Genomic DNA, 26,515 nt, shown 5'->3' on the forward strand with positions numbered 1-26,515 from the left:
GAAAGCACCCCTGCACTACCAGGCTATAACACATTCCACACCTTTTGGCCCCAGAACTTGGACCAAAGCGCCAAAGGCAGTGGTGTTCCCATATTCATAAAGGATGCAAACACCTTCAGACTGGTAGCCCAATATAACGCATCAGAGATACTTCGCGTGCAACTAACATTGGGTAAGACAGCGATTCAGGTCATAGACTTCTATAGGTCCCCAACCATATCCCAAGACTCACAATCCATGTTCCTAAGCACCTTGGAGAATATTAAGGTTCAACCTCACACTCTCATACTGGGCGACTTCAGCTACCCCTCCATTAACTGGTAAAACTATTCATGTACCAATACACTTACCCAACGTTTCCTAGAATTCATTAATTCCAATGCCCTGGACAAGCTTGTTCTTACCCCCACTAGAGGTAGCAACATCCTTGAACTGGTCATTACTAACATGGGCAACCATTGCTCTATACCAATAGTCAACTACTCCCTGCTTATATCCAATCATAAACCAATCACCTTGGAAATCCACATTATTCCCATCCCTCTGCCCCGCAAAGTAACCACCATGAAAAACTTCTCCAAAGCTAACTTTGGGCTCCTAAAAACAGAGGTGGCTAACTTTGCGGCACCCATGCAATTGGAGAACAGCTGCATGACTGCTGAATCATACACTAATGCTCTGTATGAACACTTACACAAATGCATGGATCTCGACATACCCAATAGAACTTACACAAATGAATGGATCTCGCCATACCCAATAGAACCAAAACACTCTCCTCCAAAAAAAGGAAGCCAATCTGGTGGCCCCCTGCCATAAACAAACTCTACAACAGAAGGAAGAAACTGATGCAAAATAAGGTGAAGTCCCAAGACTGGGGAAACTCCCTTATCAGCCTCAAAAAAAAGTTGAGATCCCTCATCAAATCCTCTAAAGCTAGCTAGGAAAACAGAATTGCAGCAGATAGTAAAGACAACCACAAGGCCTTCTGTAGTTATGTAAAGAATCTCCAAGCAATACCCAGATTTGCTTGAAGCTATTGCACAATGGCACTTCCTATACCGAAAAACAAAAGAAGGTTCGCACCAAAGTACTTTTAATAAAAGACAAAGCTTTCAGACATAAGTCCTTCTTCAGTGTTAATATAATTCCTATACAAATAACATATCCTTTATACATAAAAATCAGTCATCACATGACACAGCCTACCTATCATAAATAAAACTTAATCAAACCATTAAGAGCAGCAGTTAATCAACTTTTTCACTGAAGGTTCTTAAAGGAATATACAATGTCCTATTCAGTGATTCATAAGAGTGTATGTATTACTACCAGATGAATTAAAAACAGACCTATACAATAAATTCACTTACATATATATGTAAAGATAAATGTACGTATAAAACATACACACATATATATATATATATATATATATATATATATATATATATATATGTATATTTCTTTATCCAAAAAGAATAAATATATTGTATAACTTACACTTAATATAGTATAGAGGCATACAAAAAACTGAGCATCAGTAGTAATTCTCACTGATGTAAATAAATCCTAATACATAATATGTTGTTGTCTCTTTCAGCTTTTCCCAGTTAGGGGTCGCCACAGCGGAACTCCGGTCCGCTAATGATTGGCAGTAGATTTTTACGTGCCAAGTTGCAAGCCCTGACGCACAACCTTCAATGAAGGTACACCCATTCACACATGTCTTCACACAGAAGACGCTCTACATGAGAATCGAACAGGATAATGTCTTATTGTGAGGCGACAACTCTACAGCAGCACCACCACCTCAGTAATACATAATATGTCATATAAAAAATATATATGCATAGCATGTAAATATATACATTACTCAATCACTTTATTTGTTGTTGTTTCTTCTTCAAAATGGGTTTAATAGTAATTTGCTTATTTAGACCAGGGTGTTTTCCAGCTTGTAAATGAATAATGGACTGCTCTAATGATTTTGTCTTTTCTAAATGTGCGTCATCTGTTGCCTGTTATAATACTGAATCTAACGAACTACATACAGATTTCGTAGATGAGCATAGTACTGTTATAAAATCATGTGGTACTGCTTGTAATAAAAGTTCGGATGCACGTAATATATTAATAGCTATAAATGATTTAGCAGAAAATACAGAGTTGCGATATGGAAATGTATGTTATGTCGGAGATTTAGATGTAAATGTAGTGCAATGTAATTTTGTTAACACCAATGGGAATAGAATAGATAAAGGCAATAGGAGCGAATCTTCTACTCCCGAATTCTTTGCTTCTGAATGTATTTCATCTGAAGCTGAAAAAATCATGCAACGAAATATATCTATGAATGTGTGTAAACCTAATGATGTTTATATAAATAATTTATGTACAGCTTTAGTACAAGAGCGAACTATTGCAACAGAGCTATTTAACTCTACTTATAATGTAGGTCCTGATTGTATACTTAAGATAAAATCAGGAATGGTTTTAAAAGATGCAAGTGAATGTAATGAAGGGGTATGTACCTATGTGAACTTGACTGATAATACCATAGAAAGATATAATGAAAGTGAACTTATCGATGCAGATGCATTTAATGGCAATACTTTTACTGCATTTAATTCATTTAATTCAGCTGTGAATAGTATCACAATGGTAAATACACAAACTGACTTTGAAGATGAGCAGAATGCACTAATTGGTGTGCATGCTGCAGGCCAGTTGTCTGGTGGTGGAGACAACTATGGTTCACTTGATGTGATGAATAGCACAGGGGCAATAAATGATACTATTGATTTGGTAAGAAGAAATCTTGTGATAAATTTGTCTGATTAGCATTTAAATGAAACTGAATTTCCATTGCTTTCAAAGGGTCTCAAATTCATTCCTATGTGTACAGACAATGTGGTAAATGCAATGACTGATTAAAAGTTGTTTATGCATAATTTAAATTTGAAAAATATTTACAAAGGCTTGGGTTCTAGTATGACTAGTGAATGCAGGAGGAGTAGTACATTTATACATTGTAGTGATCCAATTATCATTGTATTTAATTATATATGTGAGAAACAAATTAGGGAACTATATGATCACAATCACTACAAAAAACATTTCATTTAACTAGAGAAGCGACTGCCGCACTTAAACAGCTACAAAACCATAAGAACTTGATTATTAAAGAAGCTGATAAAGGTGGCAGGATAGTGCTTATGAATACAACTGATTACCTAAAAGCTATGGATGATCTAGTATCTGACAGAGTGACATTTAAATTGATAATAGACAAAAATGTTACTGAAATGATTACTAAAATTAATATGGCCATTTACAATCTACAATTATCAGGTGATATTGATATTGACACATTTAATTTCTTTACTGTGCCATGTCCCACCATACCAATTATGTATGGTCTTCCTAAGGTACAAAAGTCAAGGGATAAACCACCTATGAGACCAACTGTATCAGGTCGAGGATGGGCCACTGAGCCCCTATCTGTGTATCTTGATAAACATCTGAAAGGTTATTTGGTTACGGTCCCTAGCTATATTAAGGATACAGGAGATTTTCTCACATAGTTTCATGAATGGCATAATATAAATTTAGAAAAAGACTTTCTTCTAGTGACATTGGATAGAAAATCCTTGTTTACTGTGATCCCAAATGAATATGGAATAGAAAAAATTAGACAGATACTTTTGGGAGATGGACATCTTTCTGCCAGACATATAGAAACAATGTGTGAGCTTCTTGACTTAGATCTGCAGAATAATATATTTGTATTTAACAAACAGCTATACCAACAGATCTCTGGTATAGCCATGGGGACAGCAGTTGCTAATACATATGCAAATTTAACATTAAGTAAATGAGAAGAAATAAATGTGTTTGGTCAGAAAAATAAGGATGCATATAAAATATTATTCTACAAATGCTTTGTGGATGATATTTTTTGACATGGCATGGTACAACTGCTGAATTATTAAGTTTTCATTCCTATTTGAACAATGTGAATGACTTTTTGAAATTTGAAATGAATTATTCAGCAACAAGTATTATTTTTTTGGATGTCACCCTGTCAAAAAAAAGAATCTGGAATAGACACTAGTATTTATAAGAAAGACACACAAGCTAATAAATATTTGCATAAGACAAGTATGCATGCTATGCATCTATTTAAGGGCATACCTAAAGGACAATATTTACGTATCAGTAGGCTAAGCACCCAAGATGTTATCTATCTTGAACAGATGCAAGATATGACAAATGAATTTTTGGAAAGAGGATATAACATAGATGAATTGGAGATGGTTAAAAATGAAGTTTTATCTATGAGACAAGGGAAAGCAAAGCACTATTTTACTGAGCAGGATAGTGTTACATCTACGCAACCAAGATCTGATAATAATTTAAGATACCTAATGACTTATAGCAGAACAAGTAGAAATATAGAACAAGTCATTAGAAACAGTTGGTATATTTTGAAGGCCTTACCAGGCTATGGGAAATGGATCCCAGATAAGCCATATTTTACTTATAGAAATTGCAGTAGCATAAAAAAAAACACCTTTGCTATAAATACTTTGACTTAAATAGAACAGAACATGTACAATATAATAAGAAAGGGACTTAGACTTGCAACAACTGTGCATGTTGTGTTAATATAATTACAACTACTGAGTTTATACATCCCACTAGTGGTAAGAGATTTGATATATACTGTACAGCCACATGTAATACTCATTACATGGTGTATTTAGCTTTGTGTCAGCAATGTTCATGTTTTTATGTTGGTAAATCAACCAGGAGGTTGAGAGATAGGATAACCAAACATAAATCAGAGATTAGAAGGAAAGTTTTAACAAATTCTCTAGCCCAACATATACCAGAGATGGATGTATCACATTTATTTTCTTTTAGTGTAATAGGCATTTTGACTGCTACTATTAGGCGTGGGGATTTAGTAAATAGACTAGATAATAGAGAATATGAATGGATTGCTCGTTTACAATCTGACAAACATCCTGGTCTAAATAAGCAAATTACTATTAAACCCATTTTGAAGAAGAAACAACAAATAAGGTGATTGAGCAATGTATATATTTACATGTTATGCATACATATTTTTTATATGGCATATTATATATTAGAATTTATTTACATCAATGAGAATTACTACTAATGCTCAGTTTTTTGTATGCCTCTATACTATATAAAGTATAAGTTATACAATATATTTATTCTTTTTGGATAAAGAAATTTACTTATATGGATATATGCATATGTTTTATATGTACATTTATCTTTACATATATATGTAAGTGAATTTATTGTATATGTCTGTTTTAGTTCATCTGGTAGTAATACATATACTCTTATGAATCACTGAATAGGACATTGTATATTCTTTTAAGAACCTTCAGTGAAAAAGTTGATTAATTGCTGTTCTTAATGGTTTGATTAAGTTTTATTTATGATAGCTAGGCTGTGTCATGATTATTGATTTTTATGTATAAAGGATATGTTATTTGTATAGGAATTTTATTAACACTGAAGAAGGACTTATGTCTGAAGGCTTTGTTTTTTTATTAAAAGTACATTGGTGCAACACTGTGGAACCTTCTTTTGTTTTTTGGACTTCTATGCTTATGCTGTTGGTTGCACTTTATCATTGGTTCACTTTGTGACTGTTTGTTTTTTACCTCCTATACCGAGCCGACAGATTCAATGCCAACTTTACCCCTCTCTCCCCCAACAAAGGACCAATCACAATACCAGTAGATTACCAGGCACCCAGTATTACTGCTGCACAGGTTAAAACAGCACTGTCCAAGGCCAAGAATACAGCTTCCATGGGACCTGACAATATCTCTGGCTGTGTTCTACATGAACTACAGAGTGAACTACCACCTCACCTGTGTGCCCTGTTCAGTCAGAGCCTCACCTCAGGCTTTGCCCCTACCGAATGGTGCAGTGCTAAAGTCATCCCTCTCCACAAAGGAGGAGCAAATACAGACCCTGGGAAGTATTGCCCCTTTAGCCTGATGAGTCTGATATGCAAAGCAATGGAACGCATCATCATCGACCTAATAAACAAGGATATAGGGAATCTCCAAACTCTGGATCCCACACAGTTGGATTTGTGAAGGGTAGATCATGCCTGCTCAACCAAGTCGACTTCTTTGAGTCAGTCACCAGAGCTGTGGATGAAGGCAAGGTGGTTCATACATTCTTAGTGTGATCTTTTTTGGTTCATACAGTATACCTTGGTCTGGCCAAGGCCTTTGATACCATTCCCCACTCAGGAATCATAGAAAATCTCACTAAGCCAGGCATCAACCCCTGTATCACTAGGTGGGTTGCAAACTGGCTCACAGATAGAACCCACAGTGTAAAAGTAGCTGATTCCAAGTCAGACTGCCCACCAGTCACAAGTGGAGTCCCACAGGGTTTGATCCTGGGTCCTCTCCTGTTTGGTATATACTTTTCTGAAGTCCAGGCCAACATGAAGGGGCTGTGGCTGACAAAGTTTGCAGATGATTGCAAGTTGGGAGCCATAATTAACTCCCAAGTGATGTTGACATCCTACAGGAAGGCCTCACTGAGACAAACGACTGGTGTCAGAACCATGACCTTAAGATCTATGCGAAAAAATGTGTCGTCATCCCCTTTGGGAAAAAAAAACAGTTCCCACGAATTACCACATCGATGGTAGTCCACTGAACACAGAATGTGTCATAAGAGATCTGGGAACACAGGTTAACAGCAACCTCTCTTTTGACCACCACATTGTCACTGTGGCCAGAAAGTCCTTCTATGTGGCTTATCTCATTACTAAGGGTTTTGCATCCAGGAAGAAAGAGGTAATTGTCTCTCTCTACTCTTCCCTCATTAGGCCAATCATCGAGTACAATGCCCCATTTGGCATGTACCTCACTAGAAACCTGCAACAACTAGAGAGGCTGCAAAAGTACCTCACAAAGAGGATTTTAGGCCTTAAATATTTGTCCTATATGGACAGACTCAAAAACCCCGTACTAGTCACTGTCTCACATTGCCTACTGAGAGGTGATCTCTGCTTGACTTACAAATCCATGTCTGACCCAGCCCTGTTAGAAATGCTACATCTAAAGAAGTTCCAATCCCTCCGCACCACATCCTCCAGAGACCTCAACCTCATTACCACAACCAACAGAACAAGCTGGAGGGACAGGCTCATAACCTAGAGACTGCCCATGCTATGGAATGGACTTCTCATACATGTCAAGCAAAGTGCTTCACTGCCCTCTTCAAGCGAAATCTTGATGAGTGGATAGGAAATAGAAAATTCACCCGGGTATCACTCCAGTGGCTATACTCCACAGAGGCACTGGGAACTAAGGTCGGGTAGCATTATGCCAGGGTAATCCTATGGACTAGGCTTGTAAAGGCTCCAGAGCCATTAGCCTAGTACACATCCATGAACCTATGAACCTCAGTTTCAGGGTGATCTATGAATTGGGAAGGCTTACCATAAGGCAGAAGCTGCTCATGTTCATCATTTCTGCTCACAGCATGCCTTTTGAAACAGTGATCCTATTGTCCTGTACTTGACAATGTAGTGTAGTCACTTATATTATAAAAATTCCAATGGCACCATATGTCCACTGGCTAAATCTGTATCCTGCCAGTCAAAGTGTGATATTTTACAACAGTCATTCCATGTCTGAGCATCACCTATACAGGACGAACTATCCGGGACTGTATGAATGGTGCTGAAAATAACACACCTTATCCCATAGTACCAACCATGCACCCAGAAACACCTATCTAGTCAACAAAACACAGCAAATAAACCACTTAGGAATCAGCCATGTAATACACTACATACCGTGGCTAAAAATTTACATTGTAGTCCAACTCAGTTTTCTTTTTCATAATACTAAAGAAATGCACATTACTAATCATCATATTTGTGTTTCTGCTATCCATAAAGCAGGAATATACTTTCTCCCCATTTGCCATCAAATGAAGCTGTGAACACATTAATTTCTAGTTTGGGCTTTTTTTATCCTTTTCAGTAATAAGGTTTCTGAAAGGGACCAAGACATAGGAGTGCAGGAGGGTATGAAGCAGTCAAAGTTTGAATTAGATGAGATGTATTCACTTACTGCAGTTTACACTTACAATCCGTTGGCCTGTGTCAGTAATAAGTAACATAACGCGTCCAACAGAATGTTCTTAGTAGTTCATGAAAGTCGGCTGAGAATGTAAATATGCCACAGCTGTGCTATATAATGGATTACAAAGAACTAAATGCATATTAATCACACTGCAGTCTCACAGAAGAGAACAGACATGGTGATCTGTCTTCATCAGTATGAAGACAAAGCATCCTGTTACTGTCAAAATCTTAAGCTGGAAGGTTGGCTTACTACATTATACTTAATTGTTTATTTTTAGTCAGGTAAAATACATTAATCATGTTTCTGATAAAAACTTATATGAATTTTAACAATATGTTAATAGCAATACTGATCACTTAAGGTTTATTAGTGAGTATAATAACAAAGTACTTTATAGTTAGATGTTCTGTATAAAACTTTAGATGAGTATTTTTTCACAAAGATGTGCAGATGACTGTTCATTCTTTTACAGCCTGTATATGCCCAACAGATGTATATTACCATATTATTAAATCACAGATGTATTATATGAATCCTCTTACTACCAAAAGTAAAAAATGTGTGCACAGCCTGAAGAAATGTTGTAAAAACATTATATTTAAAGATTACAATACATATGTCATTGTACAATATAAGAATAACATGGGGGATCAGAAATGATTGGTTCATAGCATTACGTGAAATAGTGTAATGAATGATGACTCACAAGGGGAGGGAGATTCAGAGACATGCATAATGCAATTGTGCTAAGTGGAAAAAAGCATAAATGTCTGCATGAAGAGGGAGCTGCAGCTTATGCAAACGATGTAACCAAACATGGTGGCGTGATTTGGAAACGTATACAATTTGTCTGGTGATGCACTGTGATTAGCTAATCTGTTCACTATCATTTCTTAGTGAACACCATTTCACTCCTGCTAAGATGCTACAAGTTGTGTCTGTGTTAGTCAGCGTGAGTTAGTGACAACTTTGTAAGCCACTGTTCATTATGTTTTATGCCACTGCCATCCACATCACAGAAGAATCTGTCAGTAGCTGAAAAAACATCAGCCCCATTACTGGACAGAATCGATTACTACTGTCTGGACAGTGATGCCACAGTGGATCATGTTGACTGGTGCTATCATCACATAATATCAAAGGGAATTCATGGAATACCTTTCTCAGCAGACATGAAGGTTTGTGTAGCATAGTATTGACCGTTTTTACTACAGAGACTTCTCAGTATCTAACTGGGGACATAATAGTTTTGCAGCTATTAGCCTAGCAAATCCTGCGCCATTTCCTAGATGTGATATTGATGCATATGTAGGAGTTTATTAAGTTCCCATTCTATATCATAGTCCATTTCCCCTAGGTCCTGTGGGCCATTGCCTACACCCACAATAGCATCAAGGTGATGTTTGGTATATGAAGTGAAATGGCTTCTATGCCAACAACTATCAGGTAGTGTGCAGTGTGCAGGATACTGTCTACAATGTGCATGTACAGCATATGAACATGTTGCATGATTCTCACATCCAGTCCATGCACAAACTATGGCAGGGTTTATGTGAGAGAATTGTCCATGGGGTTGTCTGCCTTACACACACTGCCAGCTTTAAATGCCAAGAATGTCCAGTCCTTTGGACATTGGTAGCAGAGCAATGTGTGTTCACGGCTGAGAGTCACAGATGATGCCTCATGCATTACAGCCATGGCTGATGACCTCCATCCACAGCCCTCCAAAAAGTGGCAGAGGTCATTGACAGCACCACATAGCACAGACACATCATCAGGCATTTTTTAGAGTCCTGCCACTGTGCCATTGTTGGGCAATAGTACATGTCATTTGGAGGGTATCTACAAGGGATTGGGCTAATGTTGGACTGCAGGACCCTGAGTAAGATGTCCAGTGCAAAGTGCCCACAGTGGTGTCAGATGGTGTCAGATGAGTGCCAGCCACGCTTACATGACTATCCACAGAGTCCATTGTCAGGGATGAAGACAAAAGGAGAACCAAATGAGTATTGGTAACATTTGTGTAAATATTCATGGTTAGTGATGCAGGCCACAGATGAGCTATCCATCTGTGTAAAGTGGCCGTGCACATCTACAGTATGTGACTGTCCCCTACATTGGCTGTGGCAGCCAGCTGTAAACAGTTGTAAAGTGGCCATGCACATCTACAGTGTGTGACTGTCCCCTACAGTGGCTGTGGCAGCCAGCTGTAAACAGTTGTAAAGTGGCCATGCACATCTACAGTATGTGACTGTCCCCTACAGTGGCTGTGGCAGCCAGCTGCAAACAGTTGCAGGGCACATTAACAGCTGTCACATAGTCTGCTGTTGTCCATTTTCCAAGCAATGGTTGCAGGTCTTCATGAAGGCTATGAAGGTTTTCTCACAGGCCATGCAGTACGCCAGGCAGCTGTGACACAGTCTCATTACATCTGTGCCTTCATCACAGCCCTGCACATCTGCTAGTTGATGACTGCGGTAACTCCCACATTACAGAATAACTGAGTGTCATGGTGCTGACAGCTAGTAATATCACTTTCCTCAACAACATGTGTGTGTACCCCAGTGGTAGTGTAGCTCTCAGATGCTGGCACATTGGCACTGATTGAGTGTAATATGTGGGATCACATGGACACAACATCCTTTAGTAAAAACAGGTGATGTGAGTGATCCATCTTTGGCCTACACAGTCCTGTCAGCTGTGGGAGTGGAGAATGCTCCCTCACTTGTTAACATTGCTGACAGTGTCTTTGTGCCCTCAGACTGTGTGATATGTGCAATGCCATTATTACCAGCCTCTGCAGACTTGCTGACATCAGGGATATGTAGAGATGCAGTGCTAGATCCTTTCCCAGTGGAACCTGTGAATACATACTGATAACATACTAGTAGGTAAGTCAGTACATGTGTGAATCCAACCAGCATGCATGAGACAGACTGCTACATGCCAAAAACATACATAGCTTTGAGGTGCATGTTGTTTCTGTTGCAGAGAAAAGATCCCAGGTAATAGAAATGCAGGATGGAATGTCTCAGTAAACTATAGAAGTGCTAGGCAATGTTCTGTTGGAATGGCCTGTCACACAACTAACCCAATGCATCTGTCACAGAAATGTGGGCAGTTTAAACCTGTATTGCATTTGTTCATGTTTGCACCTCTGACACTCCTAGCTAGGAAAACAATGGGAGTGGTACTGTCTTCTTTCTGGAGAACTGGTGGCTTTTGTTTTAAGCAGTAGCCACTTATCTTGAACAGACTTGCTATGTCATAAGTCAGAGTGGAATTGGGAATATGCAGAAATAATGCCCTCTACTTTCACAAGAGGTACCCTTTCAGTTACCCTGACCCTCCCTTGAAGACAAAGTACCTGCCATGATCAGCAGTCTTCACTAGGGATACACCATAATGTCTGGACTACCCCATGTACATCATACTACAGCTGGACTACCGCATGTCCATCATACTACATCTGGACTACTGCATGTCCATCATACTACAGCTGGACTGCCCCATGTTCATCATACTACAGCTGGACTACCCCATGTACATCATACTACAGGACTGAGCAGGTTCCAACTTTCCATTCTTTATTCTCTCCCTGACCAGCTTCTCTATGACCTGGTTTGTTAGTTCAGCCCAGGTCAGCTGTGTCATAGTCTGGACTTCAGCCCTCTCCATCATGTTGTTAGCCCACTTTAAGCTCTGTTATCATTTTCATAATGATAATATCGGTGTGCAGTTTAAATATGTGTGCCCTTGGGATATTAACGTGCCTGCTGGTTCCTTAATTCCAAGCTGGTCATCATGCATCGGGCTATGGTATTTGCCAAATAACATAGTAGCAGACTTACATGGATGAAGAATAAGTAAGTTAATTCAGTGTTTGGCATTCAATGTCTGGTACGTGGCAGGCTCTCAGCCACAGATGACATCTTCTAGGAGTTCTGTAAATACATTTAATAGCCAGAATTCTGAGCTATCAAAACTAGAATGCATTTTTTGAGCTCAGATTATTAATTAGAAGATCTCACTTTATAAGTAAAGAATTCCAAAAATGTGCTACCATATTTCTGAAACATATATGTTTCATCTTGGACTGGCAATTATGCGTCGTTATCATCCTATTATTATTCTTAGTATCAAAACTCTGAATGGTGAACATCAATCTCCACAAACTGTGGACTACTTCATTATGTGTGCTTTTAAAGACCTTAATCATATATCTCCTAATGAGTCTGTACTACAGCAAAGATAAGTTTACAATAGCCTGTGATTCAGTATAACTTTTACTTGACTAGACCCATGATCTTCTTCAAAACTTCTCTCTCTGAAGGCATTCCAGCCTGAGGATACTTTCTTTGACATAAGTGTATAAGGCAGGATTATACTGCAGAAGTGTTCAAACAGGTGCTTTGTAAATAAGAATCTTTACGCTGGCCAGTCGAGATGACAAAAACCTGAACATAGTCATCTTTTTCCATTTTACCATGGTGTGGAGGTGCCATGTTAACTTTTGCCACGTCCCTTGAGCTGTGTCCAACTGTCGCAGGTCTTCTCTCATGCAATCCATGCATCTCTTAGCTGGATGTCCTTGCCTGCTCTTCCTTCTTCATATCCTTCTCACATCTACTTCTTTATCCAATCACCTTCTGCTTTCCTGCACATGTAACAGAAAAATTCCAGTCTGTTCTCCTTGACCTTGCCTGCCACTGGGCATCTTTGACTTCAACAGTGATGCTGCCATTTCTTTGTCTGTCCCACGGTGGGTATCTTACAAGCCATGTCTGGCACTTCTCATCATCTTAAGTTTCCTCATTTGTTCAGCCTTCCCGGCTCAGTTTTCTGTGCTACACAGTAGTAGTGTTTGGACTGTTGTTCTGTATACGTCACTTTTTAGCTTCATTGGCATTCTTCTGCCACACACTGCCCCTGACAATCTGCAACAATTGGCTGCAGGACATCTGGTTTTAGCTTTCCCTTTTCAGTGATTTCATCAATGTCGCCTTGCAGATATATGAAGCTGTTAACTTGTCCCACTGTCTGCATTATCATAATGAGCATCATTCTACACTAGCAAATAAATGCAAATTGCTGCAGGGACAGGCTCCTAACTCAGCATATTATCAGTGTATGGAAAAAGTACTACTTTGACTGCCTTAGAAGCTAGGTGTGATGACTGGATGGGTAGAAAAAAAATTACACAAAGATTATCATGTACAGTCCTCCTTATTTGGGAGTTAAGGACTATTAAGTGCTTGAAAAGGAAGGAGTGAACTATTAGGTGTCTATTTGAAGGTATATATGGCTAGCATCTTATTGCCTTTGTGATCCCTTGCATGTATCTCTCAAACTCAGCATAGGAAATCTGGACAAAGCCTAAAATAATGGGGGCAAAGGTCCAAATATTGGAACAGATTTTAAATATTGCTGTTATAAAGTTGCTAGAATAAGAGGATTTGTGTTAGCATGCATTTTCTAAGGGGTATGAAGTCTGAAACCCAAATGCATGTCATTATTTAGTGACTTTAACCCTCAGTGATTTGCCAGAAAATAGATTCATAGATTCATAGGTTGGTACTAGGCTATCAGCCCTAGGGCCTATACAAGCCTAGCCATAACAATTCCCTGGCTATTTCTTCCCACACTATTTACTTCCCTGGACCCCTGTCTAGCAGGGCGACTGACGTGATCCCTGGGGTGAATTTCCTTTCTCCCATCCAATCATCAAGGTTCCTTTTGAAGAGGGCCAAAGACACACTCTGCTTGACATGTATGGGCAATCTGTTCCAGAGTCTGGGGAGTCTCTGGGTAAGGAACCTATCCCTCCAGCATGTTTTGTTTATTGTGATGACAAGGTTTAGATCCCTGGAGCATGTGGCTCTGAGGAATTGGGATTTCTTTAAGTGTAGCATGTCCAACAGCTCTGGGTTTGACATGGCCTTGTATGTTAAGCAGAGATCGCCTCTGAGTAGATGATATGCGACAGAGTATAGCTGGAGTTTTTTAAGGCGGTCAGCATAGGGCATCTGCTTTAGGCCTGTGATTCTTTTAGTGAGGTATTTCTGCGGCCTTTCCAGTTGTTGCAGATGTCTTGAGAGGTACATAGCAAACGGGGCGTTGTATTTTATAATGGGTCTAATGAGGGATGAGTACAGTGGGACATTGACCTCCTTTTTTCTGGATGAAAAGCCCTTAGTGATGAGGTGTGCCACATAGAAGGATTTCCTGACTGTTGTGGCAATGTGGTTATCGAAGGTGAGACCACTGTCCACCTGTGTCCCTAAGTCTCTTATCACACTTTCGGTGTTTAGTGTACTGTCACCTATATGGTAATTCACAGATACATGTTTTTTTCCCAAAGGGGATAACTATACATTTCTTGGCATTGAGCTTGAGCCCATGGCTCTGGCACCAAGCATCTGTTTCTGTAAGGCCCTTTTGTAGAGTATCCACATCATTTGGGGATTCGATAATGGCTCCCAGTTTGCAGTCATCTGCGAACTTTGTTAGTCAGAGTCCCTTATTGTTAGCCTGTACTTCAGAGAAGTAGATGCCAAACAAGAGCGGTCCCAGGACTGAAACCTGAGGTACTCCACTTGTCACTTGTCTGGAGCTGGATTTGGAGTCAGCTACTTTTACAGTGTGGGTTCTATCAGTAAGCCAGTTAGCAACCCATTGGGTGACGTAGGTATTAATGCCCAGCTTAGTAAGTTTATCTATGGTTCCAGAGTGGGGGATGGTGTCAAAGGCCTTGGCAAGGTCTAGATAGGCTGTGTGGACCACCTTACCCTTGTCCATGGCTCTGGAGACTGATTTGAAGAAGTCAATTAGGTTCAGGAGACAAGATCGTCCCTTCACGAACCCAAACTGGGTGGGGTCCAGTGTTTGAAGGTTGCCAATGTTTTTCTTTATAAGTTCCATGATAATACACTCCATGGAATTGCAGATAAGGCTTGTCAGACTGATGGGATGGTAGTTTCCAGGATCCAAGGTGGATCCCCCCTTGTGGAGTGGGATAACTGTAGCTCTGTGCCACTCAGTGGGCATGAAACCTGAGGTGAGGCTATGATTAAACATGACATCTAGGTGAGGTGCCAGTTCATATTGTAGTTCATGTAGTACACAGCCCGGGATGTCATCTGGTCCCATGGATGCTGTATTCTTACCTTTGGAGAGTGCGTTTTTTACCTGTGTGGCCGTTATTACCCAAATTTGGCAATCTTCCGGTATTGAGATGGGCCATTTAGGGGGTGAGAGGGGGGTGAAGTTGGCACAGAATCGATCTGCCAGGATGTTGGCAATATCCTTGGGATCAGTATATTTAATGCCATTATGTTTTAGCTCAGAGCAGATCTGAGCATTGCCATTTAGATTCTTGACATAGTTATAGAATGCCTTGTGGTTGTCTTTAGACTCTTTGGCAATTTTATTTTCGTAACTAGCTTTGGAGGATTTTATGAGGGATCTCAGTTTCTTACTGAGGCTGGTAAGGGAGTTTTTTGCATCCTGGGATTTTCCTCTTTTCTGCAACAGTTTCTTCCTTTTGTTGTAAAGTTTGTTTATGGCAGGGGACCACCAGATTGACTTCCTTTTTTTGGATGAGAGCATCTTGGTTCTATTTGGGATGGCACGATTCATGCATGAGTGGATGTGTTCGTACAGTGCCTTTGTGTAGGATTCAGCAGTTGAACTTTCAGTTCCCGTCTGCATAGGTGTCATGAAGTTTGTCACTTCTGACTTGAGTAGCATGAAGTTGGCTTTGGAGAAGTTTTTTATGGAGGTTTCCTTACTGGGGGGTGGGGGTGGGATGTGGATGTTAAGGGTGATTAGCTTATGGTCAGACCTGACTAACAATGGGGGTGACCATAGGTGTGGAGCATCGATTTCCCATGTTGGTAATGACCAGGTCTAGGATATTCTAGCCCCTGGTGGGACTATGGATTAGTTGATCCAGGGCGTTGGAATTTATGAATTCCAAGAACCGTTGGGCAAAGTTATTGGTACATGAGTAGTTTTCCCAGTTAATGGCAGGGTAGTTAAAATCACCCAGTATTAGGGTGTTTGGTGCTATCTTAATATTTTCCAGTATGTTTAGAAAGGTGTAGTGAGAATCTTGGGGTATAGTAGGGGATCTGTAGCAAGCTACAATTTGGATTGCAGTCTTACCTAGTGTTAGTTGCACCTGGAGAATTTCAGATGCATTGTGTTGGGCAGCTAGCCTGGTGGTGTGAATATCCTTGGCGAATATTGACACTCCTCCACCTTTAGTTTTTCGGTCCTGGTTTGGTGGCCGAAAAGTGTGGTAAGAGTTGTAGCCTGGTATTGCAGGGGTGCTCTATGGAGCCTTGAACCAGGTCTCAGTTATTGCACAGATATCGATGTTCTCCATTTTTAGGAGTGCCTTGAGAGAGTGCATTTTGAGGTTTAGACTTCTAGCATTGAGTAGCATTACCTTCAGATTTTGCAACCTCAACTTTTACGAGAAAGAGACCAAAAATATGACCCAGAATGTGGACATTGTGAGAAAACCTGGATAGTTGACAGGTATACTGTTATTCTTATGTTCCTAAATGACTTGCTTAGAATCAGAGAGCTAGGAACAGAAAATAAGGATATCAAACACAGGACTACAGGACGATGCTTGCTAATAGCTTGTAGTCTTAAACCTGCTATGAAAGCTGCCAACTTTGTACAAGACAAAGAAGTGGTTATTGATCATTTGGGTTTCTCAAAACGTATTAGAAGACAAACTGCATGGATATTAATAAGAATCTTAAGCAACAGGATTAAAGAAAAACTATGGATGGAGACAACATGGAAGGCTATTTGAGGCTATCTTACAATAAGATTCAGTTTGTTATAAATAGTAGAATTCCTTTAATGAAAATAACCCACAGGGAGTCGAATAAACTTGTCTGACAGTGTTTAAAAATTCAAAACTATATTACAAAAAAAAAAAAAAGGAAACTACATTGGAAAATCTTTGCTAGGCTGCCTACATTAAATAATAAAACTAGATTTGAGGATACTTCCATAACAATAAAGAAATTAGGGAAAAGAAAGGGTGATGTGAAATGAAACTTGCACTAAATTATAAGCATACTAGTAAAGCATTTATACTTACATTAGGAAATCTGGACCAGGAAGTAATTCATCATTTTGTTTAACATATCAGGCAACTTTTCTGCAGAATGCTCCCACTCTGCACTTTTTCGCCTTTAACGTGAGACCATTTTCAGAGCACAGTGCATGTGCATATGCTCACCTTTTCTGTAGCTGATTGGTATCAGTGGATGAGAAGATAACAGTGCCCAGCTCGCAGTAATCGGCAAGCTTGTTCAACCACACTTGCCCAGCTCGCAGTAATCGGCAAGCTTGTTCAACCACACTTCTGGAATTTAGGACTGGATATGTGCGAAAATAAATGCCATACAGGAGAGGACCTAGCACTGATCCCTGTGGTACCCCACTAATTACAGTGGTGCATTCATAGAGAGCTCAGTACAGATCCCTGTGGTACCCACTAGTTGCAGTGTTACATTCAGAGAAGCACAGCAGTGATCCCTGTGGCACCTCACTAGTTAGAATGTTGCATTCAGAAAGGGGCCTGCACTGATCCCTGTGGTACCCCACTAATTACAATGTCACATTCAGAAAGGGTCCAGTACTGATCCCTGTGGTACCCCATTAATTACAATGTTACATTCAGAAAGGGTCCAGCACTGATCCCTGTGGTACCCCACTAGTTACAATGTTACATTCAGAAAGGGCTCACCACTGATCCATGTGGTACCCTATTAGTTACAATGTTACATTAATCCTTTTAAGTAAACCAAGATCCATATACCAGTAAATCTTGTCCATGAAACTTAGCAGATCAATAGAAATTCTACAGCCCTTTCTAATGCCATACTGTTTATAGAAGAAAAAGACAGTCTTCAATGCATTGTTTTAGTAATGAAGAAGATACATTTTTGAGATTTTTGGATATGTGGGAGAGCAGGGAGATGGACTGTAAGACCCAAAGAAATTCGTAGGGTCAGTGTTGAGAAAGGGAGGGATCATAAAAAGTCTAAAACATTGTCAAAGATTAAGATATGTTGAATAAGTGTGATACATGCTATAAGGAATTTGTCAAATAAGTGTCATATCTGGACTGGTTGTAGTTAAAAATACTTGTAAATTACATGATTAACCTTTTGGCTGATTAAATATAATTAATGTAAAAATTTTAAAACATAATAATGTCAGACTCAAGACTTACTTCTGCTGCAGGTTAGATGTATGAAGTTTGATAGCTATTTAATATGTTTGGCAAATGCATTCCATATTTTCTGTGTGTCACAAACTCTTTAATTATTTATTTCTAGAGAGACTGGAAGAGGAGGAGGAGACCATTGGACTCAACCTGTGAGACTGTTAACCTCACGCCAGAACATTCAGTAATCATTGAGTAGAAACTGAGAAAGGAAGTTTTTACATTTCTGGTAAACTCTTTACACTGGTTCCTTGTTGTGTCTTTCGGCTTTTCCCAGTTAGGGGTCGCCACAGCGGAACTCCGGTCCGCTAATGATTGACAGTTGATTTTTACGTACCGAGTTGCCAGCCCTGATGCACAACATTCAACGAAGGAATGCCCATTCACGCATGTCTCCACGCAGGAGACGCTCTAGCTGATAGTCGAACCGAACAGCATCTTACTGTGAGGCGACAACGCTACCGCAGCACCACCCGTTCCTAACAATGCAATATACGTGCCAGGAGGACTGCTCCTGTGATGATTTGCATTTGCTCTTTTGGAAAATCTCTTGGTGAATTGTTATAGTCATTAGCGGTCAACAATTTGCCCTGAACAGTTTAGGCTCTTTAATGTGTACATATAGATATGGAGTCGGCATATTTAAGAAGCACAGTGATACATTGTTACAGGTGTTTCAAGGTGTTCAGAGTTGCGATAAGGCCATCCAATGGATGCTGATTAAGTGAGTAAAGTCACTTATTCTTTGTACTTAAAGGATTTGTTTCTAATGACATTATCTTCACTAGTTTAAGTATTTAGTCAAAAAGTGACAGGTAACCAATGGCCACTGAGCTATGGTTCTTCAATGCATGGTACAATAAACCTTTCTGGATAATTAGCTAAGATCCAATCAATTATGGAATGTTTAATTGACACAAGGTATGTTGACTGATTGAGTCAGGCAAGGCAGTCATAAAGATAAATGCAGTTGTTTACTAGACTAGACTAAATAATGAAGAATAAGTCACCCCCAATAACAGAACTGCACTTTGTTAAATGGGGCGGGATCTTTTTAGGAGGGCACACAGCTTCACTGGTGGACTGGAGAAATGTGTGTGTATATATATATATATATATATATATATATATATATATATATATATATATATACACACACACACACACACACACACACACACACACACACACACACACACACACACAAGACCAATTTGTAGAGTAACACCAGCAGTTATAAGTCATTCACAAACCTTGTAGACTAGTTCAAACTTAGATGAAGCTCATGTGACTTTAGTGAATTGGCAAGGGATAGATTTGACAGCAAAAAAGGCTACGAGCATTAATCTTCTCTCCCGGTCTTTGGGACTGAAGTGCATGATGCTTGAATAAAGTATTTGTGAGTATGATGTCATACCATCTTAACCAGGGTGCTGTGATTTCTATATGGTAGATTTATGATGTGGGATCCAGGTTTGGCTTACATCTTATCATTACAGAGTTTACAGTTGCAATGAGAAAACCACATTTGAAAGCAAATAGTTACTTAGGTCCTGAGTTAAATTCTTCACTAACAAAATAGAATAATAGCAGAGACAGTGAGCTTGTTTTTCACTTACACTCAGCTGTGTGGGTCATCTGCTCACAGCTTAACACTTATCTGTGTTTTCCAGTGCCCCATGTCAGAACTGAGAGACTGTTTCTATAAATATGCTTTCTCTAAGTTTGGGTGCCCCTGAAGGCAGTATATTTGTAGACTGGGGATATAGGGGCTTGTCCCTATGTTTTTGGGGGTGCAGGGGAATTGCCTGTGCAAAAAAAAAAAAAAAAAAAAAAAAAACAGTGTGACTCATGCAATTTTCAGTGAGTATGCAAAACATAAGGAGTTGGTGTTTGACTTAATAAAGTAAATCCCTGCAACATGGTGACAAGTTGAGTTAAGGACATGTTGAAGGAGGAGACAGAGAGTTGGAGTGAGAGAGAGAGAAGGAGACATTGAGAAGAAAAGAAAAAAAATACCATAACACTGGAAGGAAAAATCACTGAACCTGCAAATGAATACAGTTGTGAATTATAGGTAGGTGGGTACAGGATGTTAAGGTTAAGCCTCACTTTCATTGCAGAAATTCATGAGGTGCTTTGGAAAATCTCAGGTAGTTTTACAGTAGAAATAGAAGATAACCGATTTTGCTTAGAAACTTGTACTTGAGTGCCACAGACAAAAGAAGCAGGCTGCTCCAAGCAACTGTGATAATACGTTGACCCTTGTTAAGTATTTAAGTAAGAAAAAAACAGTAATTAATACTATAATTTCACTTATTTCATGGAACTGCACTTCTGAAACGCTTATAATTGTGCTATACAGTTGATCTACTACATTTTGCACTGTTAAAAAGCTTTTTTTATTGTTTCACTGCATTTATGTACTGTTTTATACTGTTCTAACTGTATTATTTTTCATTGCTAGATACCGTTTCATTACTCTAATTGCATGTTTACTGAATTACTTAACTGTAAACTGCTTTTTCATACTGAGAGTTGTATTTTCTGTTTGTGAGTGCTCTATCCGAACTTTTCTGTGCATTTTTAATTTTTTGAGGTTTCTGTGTTCTACACCTAGGAACTGTAATAGTGTGCATTACTATAATTGTCTGTTTACAGTTAAGCATTCTCTAGAGTCTGCTTGCTCCTTGATCTGTTTAAAACTTTCATTTAGTGGCTACAGCTAAGAACTGTAATAGTGTGCATTACTATAATTGCATTTTTATTTAACTACTAAATTGTAAACTGCTTTTTCATACTGAGACTTGTATTTTCTCATTGTGAGTGTTCTTTTTATGCTTTTAAAGTGTGGTTTCTGTGTTCTGCTCAGGTGGCATAATCTTGATAGAAGCCTGTTGTCTAGGCCTGGTAGTTTTGTTTGAGTTTCCTGTGTTTCTAGCAGCCATTTTCTGCTGATAGTCTGTCTTCTTTATTATTGAGAGTAACAAGGCCTCCTGACTTTCTGTAGTACGAGTGATTGGGTAATAGCAGGGGCTGAGTAGTAATTTGATCTTCTAACTCTTCCATCCTTACTGGTATATAAACCCTGTGTCTTGAAAAGGTTGGGCTTGTATTGATCAGGCTGTGGATTGTATTTCATTACTGAAACTAATGGAAATTCCTTAAGATTCCAAGAGCAGGATAAGTTATTCCTTACACTTATTTCACTGAACTGCACTTCTGAAACGCTTATAATTGTGCTATACAGTTGATCTACTACATTTTGTACTGTTAAACAGCTTTTTTTATTGTTTCACTGCATTTATGTACTGTTTTATACTGTTTTAACTGTATTTTTCATTGCTAGATACTGTTTCATTACTCTAATTGCATGATTACTGAATTACTTAACTGTAAAACTGCTTTTTCATACTGAAAGTTGTATTTTCTGTTTGTGAGTGCTCTATCTGAGCTTTTCTGTGCATTTCTGATTTTTGAGGTTTCTGTGTTCTACAGCTAGGAACTGTAATAGTGTGCATTAATATAATTGTCTGTTTACAGTTAAAAGCATTCTCTAGAGTCTGCTTGCTCCTTGATCTGTTTAAAACTTTCATTTAGTGGCTACAGTTAGGAACTGTACTTTTTCCCACCCACCCTCACTAGTGTTCACATTTGTGAAGGCCAACCCACTCAGATTCTTAACCTTGAATTAACTTCTGTTCCAGCTTTCTCCATTTCCACTTTACTGAAAAAAAAAATTCTAAGCTTGCTTCCCCCCTTTCTTGTGGCAGGTCTTGTCCAGATACAGATTTACTGTGTCCAGGACTGCTTGTGATCTTCTGAGCCAGCCCCCCCCCCCCCACACACACACACACTTAACTAGGGTTATACTATTTCTGGCGCCATAAAGTCTGCTCTTCAAATTTTCCCTTGCAACTAGCCAGCTTTTTAGTTTTAGCACTCAAATCTGTTTCTTTAAGCTCAGTACTTGTTCAGAACTCGTAAGCACTAAATAAGCTACAAATTACTGCATCACTCAACTTTCCACACTTGTCTAGAGGAAAACAATTATTAGTACTTAATAAATAAGCACCTATCCAGGCATGTCTAAAGGTCAGCTCCTGGTGTTTTCTCCTGTCTACCTGATGAATCTGGGCATCTTGGGACAATGCAGCAATTGCCTCATGTACACAGACAACCCTCTCCTCCTACCACCCAACACTATGACCTGTGAGAGATGCACTTATGCAGCCAAACTGGAAGCAAAGCTCTCTTCACCGAAGACTGGACTAGACAGTCAAGAGGAGAAGGTAAACACTTGCACTGCACCACACTCAACACATAATCCCTCAAAACCTACACCACCAAAGCACACACACAAAAGCACAAAACACGCACCTACATTTACAGAGGCTCTCAGTAAAAATCTGCTCAAACAACAGAGACTTCCAAAGCAGAAATGCAAGCAACCTCCACCCCCCAACACAACCCAAATGACATATAGCCCACATACTCAGTGCACCACTCACCTACAGGCCATAAGGCATAACGTACCCAACACTCTAGTCATAGGTGACTCTATAGTCAGGACATTGATGTTCCACTCACCAGGCTAAACAAGGAGAAAGTTACTGTCAGCTGCCTGTCGGGTGCCAGGAGCCTCCACATAATGCACGCACGCACTCAGGTCACTCCACAACAAGTACAAATATGACTCTGTCATTGTCCATTTTGGTGTGAATGACCTGAGACATACCTCCCTGGACTACATGAAAAGAGACATGGAGAAGCTCTCTGATCTTGTAGCCCAGGCAGGTATGACCCTAGCCCTGAGTAGCATCCTGCCATCACCCAGAATGATACCACAGTACAAGGACAAAATGATTGACTTTAATAATTGGTTAAGCTTCTAGTGTCATTCTAAGGGAATCCAGTATATGTCTGCCTGGGATGACATGATCTACAGACCACGCTGCTTTGCCAGACATGGCCTGCACCTGTCGCCCTTGGGATTCCGCATACTGGCAAAGGCTCTTGCCACCCCTATAGTGCCTTTTTTAGGCAAAATTCAAATGACAAATTCACCACCGTAACAGGTACAAGCAAGCAAAATCTGAGAGTAATGCTACTCAATGCTAGAGGTTTAAACCTCAAAATGCACTCACTCGAGGCACTCCTTAAAATGGAGAACATCAACATCTATGCAGTGACAGAGACGTGGCTCAAAGCTCCAAAGAGCACCCCTGCATTACCAGGCTATAATTCATACCACACCTTTCGGCCACCAAACCCAGACCGAAAAACTAAAGGTGGAGGCATGTCCATATTCATTAAGGATATCCACATCTCCAAGCTAGTTGCTCAGCATAATGCATCCGAGATTATCGAAGTTCAACTAACTCTGGGAAAAAACGCAATCCAGATTGTAGCTTGCTACAGACCCCCCACCATGCCCCAGGATTCCCACTCCTCTTTTCTTGATACACTGGAAAATATTAAGGTACAACCCAACACCCTAATAATGGGTGATTTCAACTACCCCACCATTAACTTGGAAAACTACTCATGTACCAACTCTTTTGCTCAACGTTTCCTGGAAATCATAAATTCCAATACCTTGGATCAACTTATCCACACCCCCACCAGGGGCAGCAATATCCTAGACCTGGTCAACACCAACATGGGTGACCAGTGTTCCACAGCAGAGGTCAGCTCCTCATTGGTCATCCTAGACATCCACATCCCGCTCCCACCCCCATTAGGAAAACAACTGTAAAAAATTTCTCCAAAGCCAACTTCATGCTTCTTAAGACAGAAGTGGCAATCTTCACGACACTCATGCAGATGGACAATAGAGGTACGACTGCTGAATCCTACACAAATGCACTTTATAAGCACTTACACGAGTGCATGGATCATGATATCCCTAACAGAACCAAGATGCTATCCTCCAAAAAAGGAAGCCAATCTGGTGGTCTTCTGCCATAAACAAACTCTACAACAGAAGAAAGAAACTGTTGCAAAAAAAAGAGTAAAATCCAATGATTGGAGGGCCTCCCTGGTCAGCCTCAGTAAAAAGCTGAGATCCCTCATAAAATCCTCCAAAGCTAGTTATGAAAACAAAATTGCCACTGATTCTAAAGACAACCACAAAGCATTCTATAGCTATGTCAAGAATCTTAATGGCAACACTCAGATCTGCTCTGAGTTACAGCACAATGACACTAAATATACAGAACCAACTGATATTGCCAACATCCTGGCAAATAGTTTCAGTGCTAATTTACCCCCTCTCACCCCCTAAAGGGCCCATCTTTATACTGAAAGAATGCAAATTTCCTGTAATCACGGCTGCACAGGTAAAAACATCACTCTCCAAAGCCAAGAACACAGCATCCATGGGACCTGACAACATCCCAGGCTGCCTTCTACATGAACTCCAGAATGAACTGGCACCCCACCTAAGTACCATATTCAATCATAGCCTCACCTCAGGCTTTGTGCCCATTGAATGGCACACCACGATGGTTATCCCACTCACAAAGGGAGGGCCACAACAGACCCTGGAAACTACCGCCTCATTAGCCTGATGAGCCCGGTCTGCAAGGCCATGGAACTTATCATCATGGAACTCATAAACAAAGACATTGGAGATCTCCAAACTCTGGACCCCACACAGTTCGGGTTTGTAAAAGGCAGATCATGTCTCCTAAACCTGATAGACTTCTTTGAAGCAGTCACCAAAGCCATAGATGAGGGTAAAGTGGTTCACACAGCCTATCTAGATCTCGCCAAGGCGTTCGACACCATCCCCCACTCTGGAATTATAGATAAACTCACTAAACTAGGTATAAATCCCTATGTCACAACATGGGTTGCCAACTGGCTTACTGACAGAACCCACACTGTGAAAGTAGCAGACTCCAAATCAGACCAGACCAGTGACTAGTGGAGTACCACAGGGTTCAGTCCTGGGTCCTCTCCTGTTTGGTAGCTACTTCTCTGAAGTGCAGGCTAACACAGAATGTCTTTGGCTAACTAAATTCACAGATGACTGCAAACTAGGAGCCATAATTGAAACTCCTAATGATGTGGACATTCTACAAAAGGGCCTCACTGAGACAGATGCCTGGTGTCAAAGCCATGGTCTCAAGCTCAATGCCAAAAAGTGCATTGTCATCCTCTTTGGTAAAACTCTATACCCATGAACTACCACATAGGCGGTAATCTACTTAACACTGAAAGTGTGATAAGAGACCTTGGGACACAGGTGGACAGTAGTCTCTCCTTTGATAATCACATAGCCACAGTGGTCAGGAAATCCTTCCATGTGGCACACCTCATTACAAAAGGTTTCTCATCCAGAAAAAAAAGAGGTCATTGTTCCCCTCTACTCATCACTCATTAGACCCCTTTTGGTATGTATCTCACAAGACATCTGCAACAATTGAAAAGGCCGCATAAATACCTCACAGAGGTTTACTGGCCTCAAACAGATGACTTACGCAGACTGACTCAAAAAACTCCAGCTTTACTCCGTCGCATTATCACCTACTCAGAGGCGATGTCTGTCTAACAAACAAAGCTATGTCAAACCCAGAGGTGTTGGACATGCTCCACTTAAAGAAATCCCAATCCCTCTGAGGTACACGTGCTAGGGACCTAAACCTTGTCACCACAATAAACAGAACATGCTGGAGAGATAGATTCCTGTCCCAGAGACTTCCCATACTCTGGAACAGACTACCTATCTATGTCAAACAGAGCTCCTCATTAGCAATCTTCAAGAAAAATCTTGATGATTGGATGGGTAATAGGAAATCCACCCTGGGAATCACTTCTGTGGTTCTGCTTGACAGGGGCACAGGAAAATAATTTTCTTGGGTGGCGAAAGCCAGGATATCTTTTTGGCTAGGCTTGTATAGGCCCTAGGGCCAATAGCCTAGTACCTACCTATGAACCTATGAAACTATGAAGTCATTATTAAATGAAGTCAATTTAGTAAATGAGAAGCTTACAGCATCAGAACATAGACTCAAGCAATAAATAATAGACAAATCACAAATCAGATTATAGGATAAACCTAGATACCAAAAAATAC

The 26,515-nt window shown here is 39.9% G+C and overlaps 1 protein-coding gene across 1 annotated transcript in view; it reads right to left on the reverse strand.

Annotated features, from left to right (window-relative positions):
• Nucleotides 1–3,121: 3,121 nt before the first annotated feature.
• LOC122807604 (collagen alpha-1(I) chain-like) overlaps nt 3,122–26,515 on the reverse strand; it is a 128,012-nt gene continuing 104,618 nt past the window's right edge. The window contains exon 3 of the mRNA XM_044078514.1: nt 3,122–3,158. Within this exon, the coding sequence (XP_043934449.1) occupies nt 3,122–3,158 (37 nt within the window). The remainder of the gene's footprint in view (nt 3,159–26,515) is intronic.

Source organism: Protopterus annectens, chromosome 7.part1 (assembly GCF_019279795.1).
Source record: "Protopterus annectens isolate FY-2018-M chromosome 7.part1, PAN1.0, whole genome shotgun sequence".
Lineage (NCBI taxonomy): Eukaryota > Metazoa > Chordata > Ceratodontiformes > Protopteridae > Protopterus > Protopterus annectens.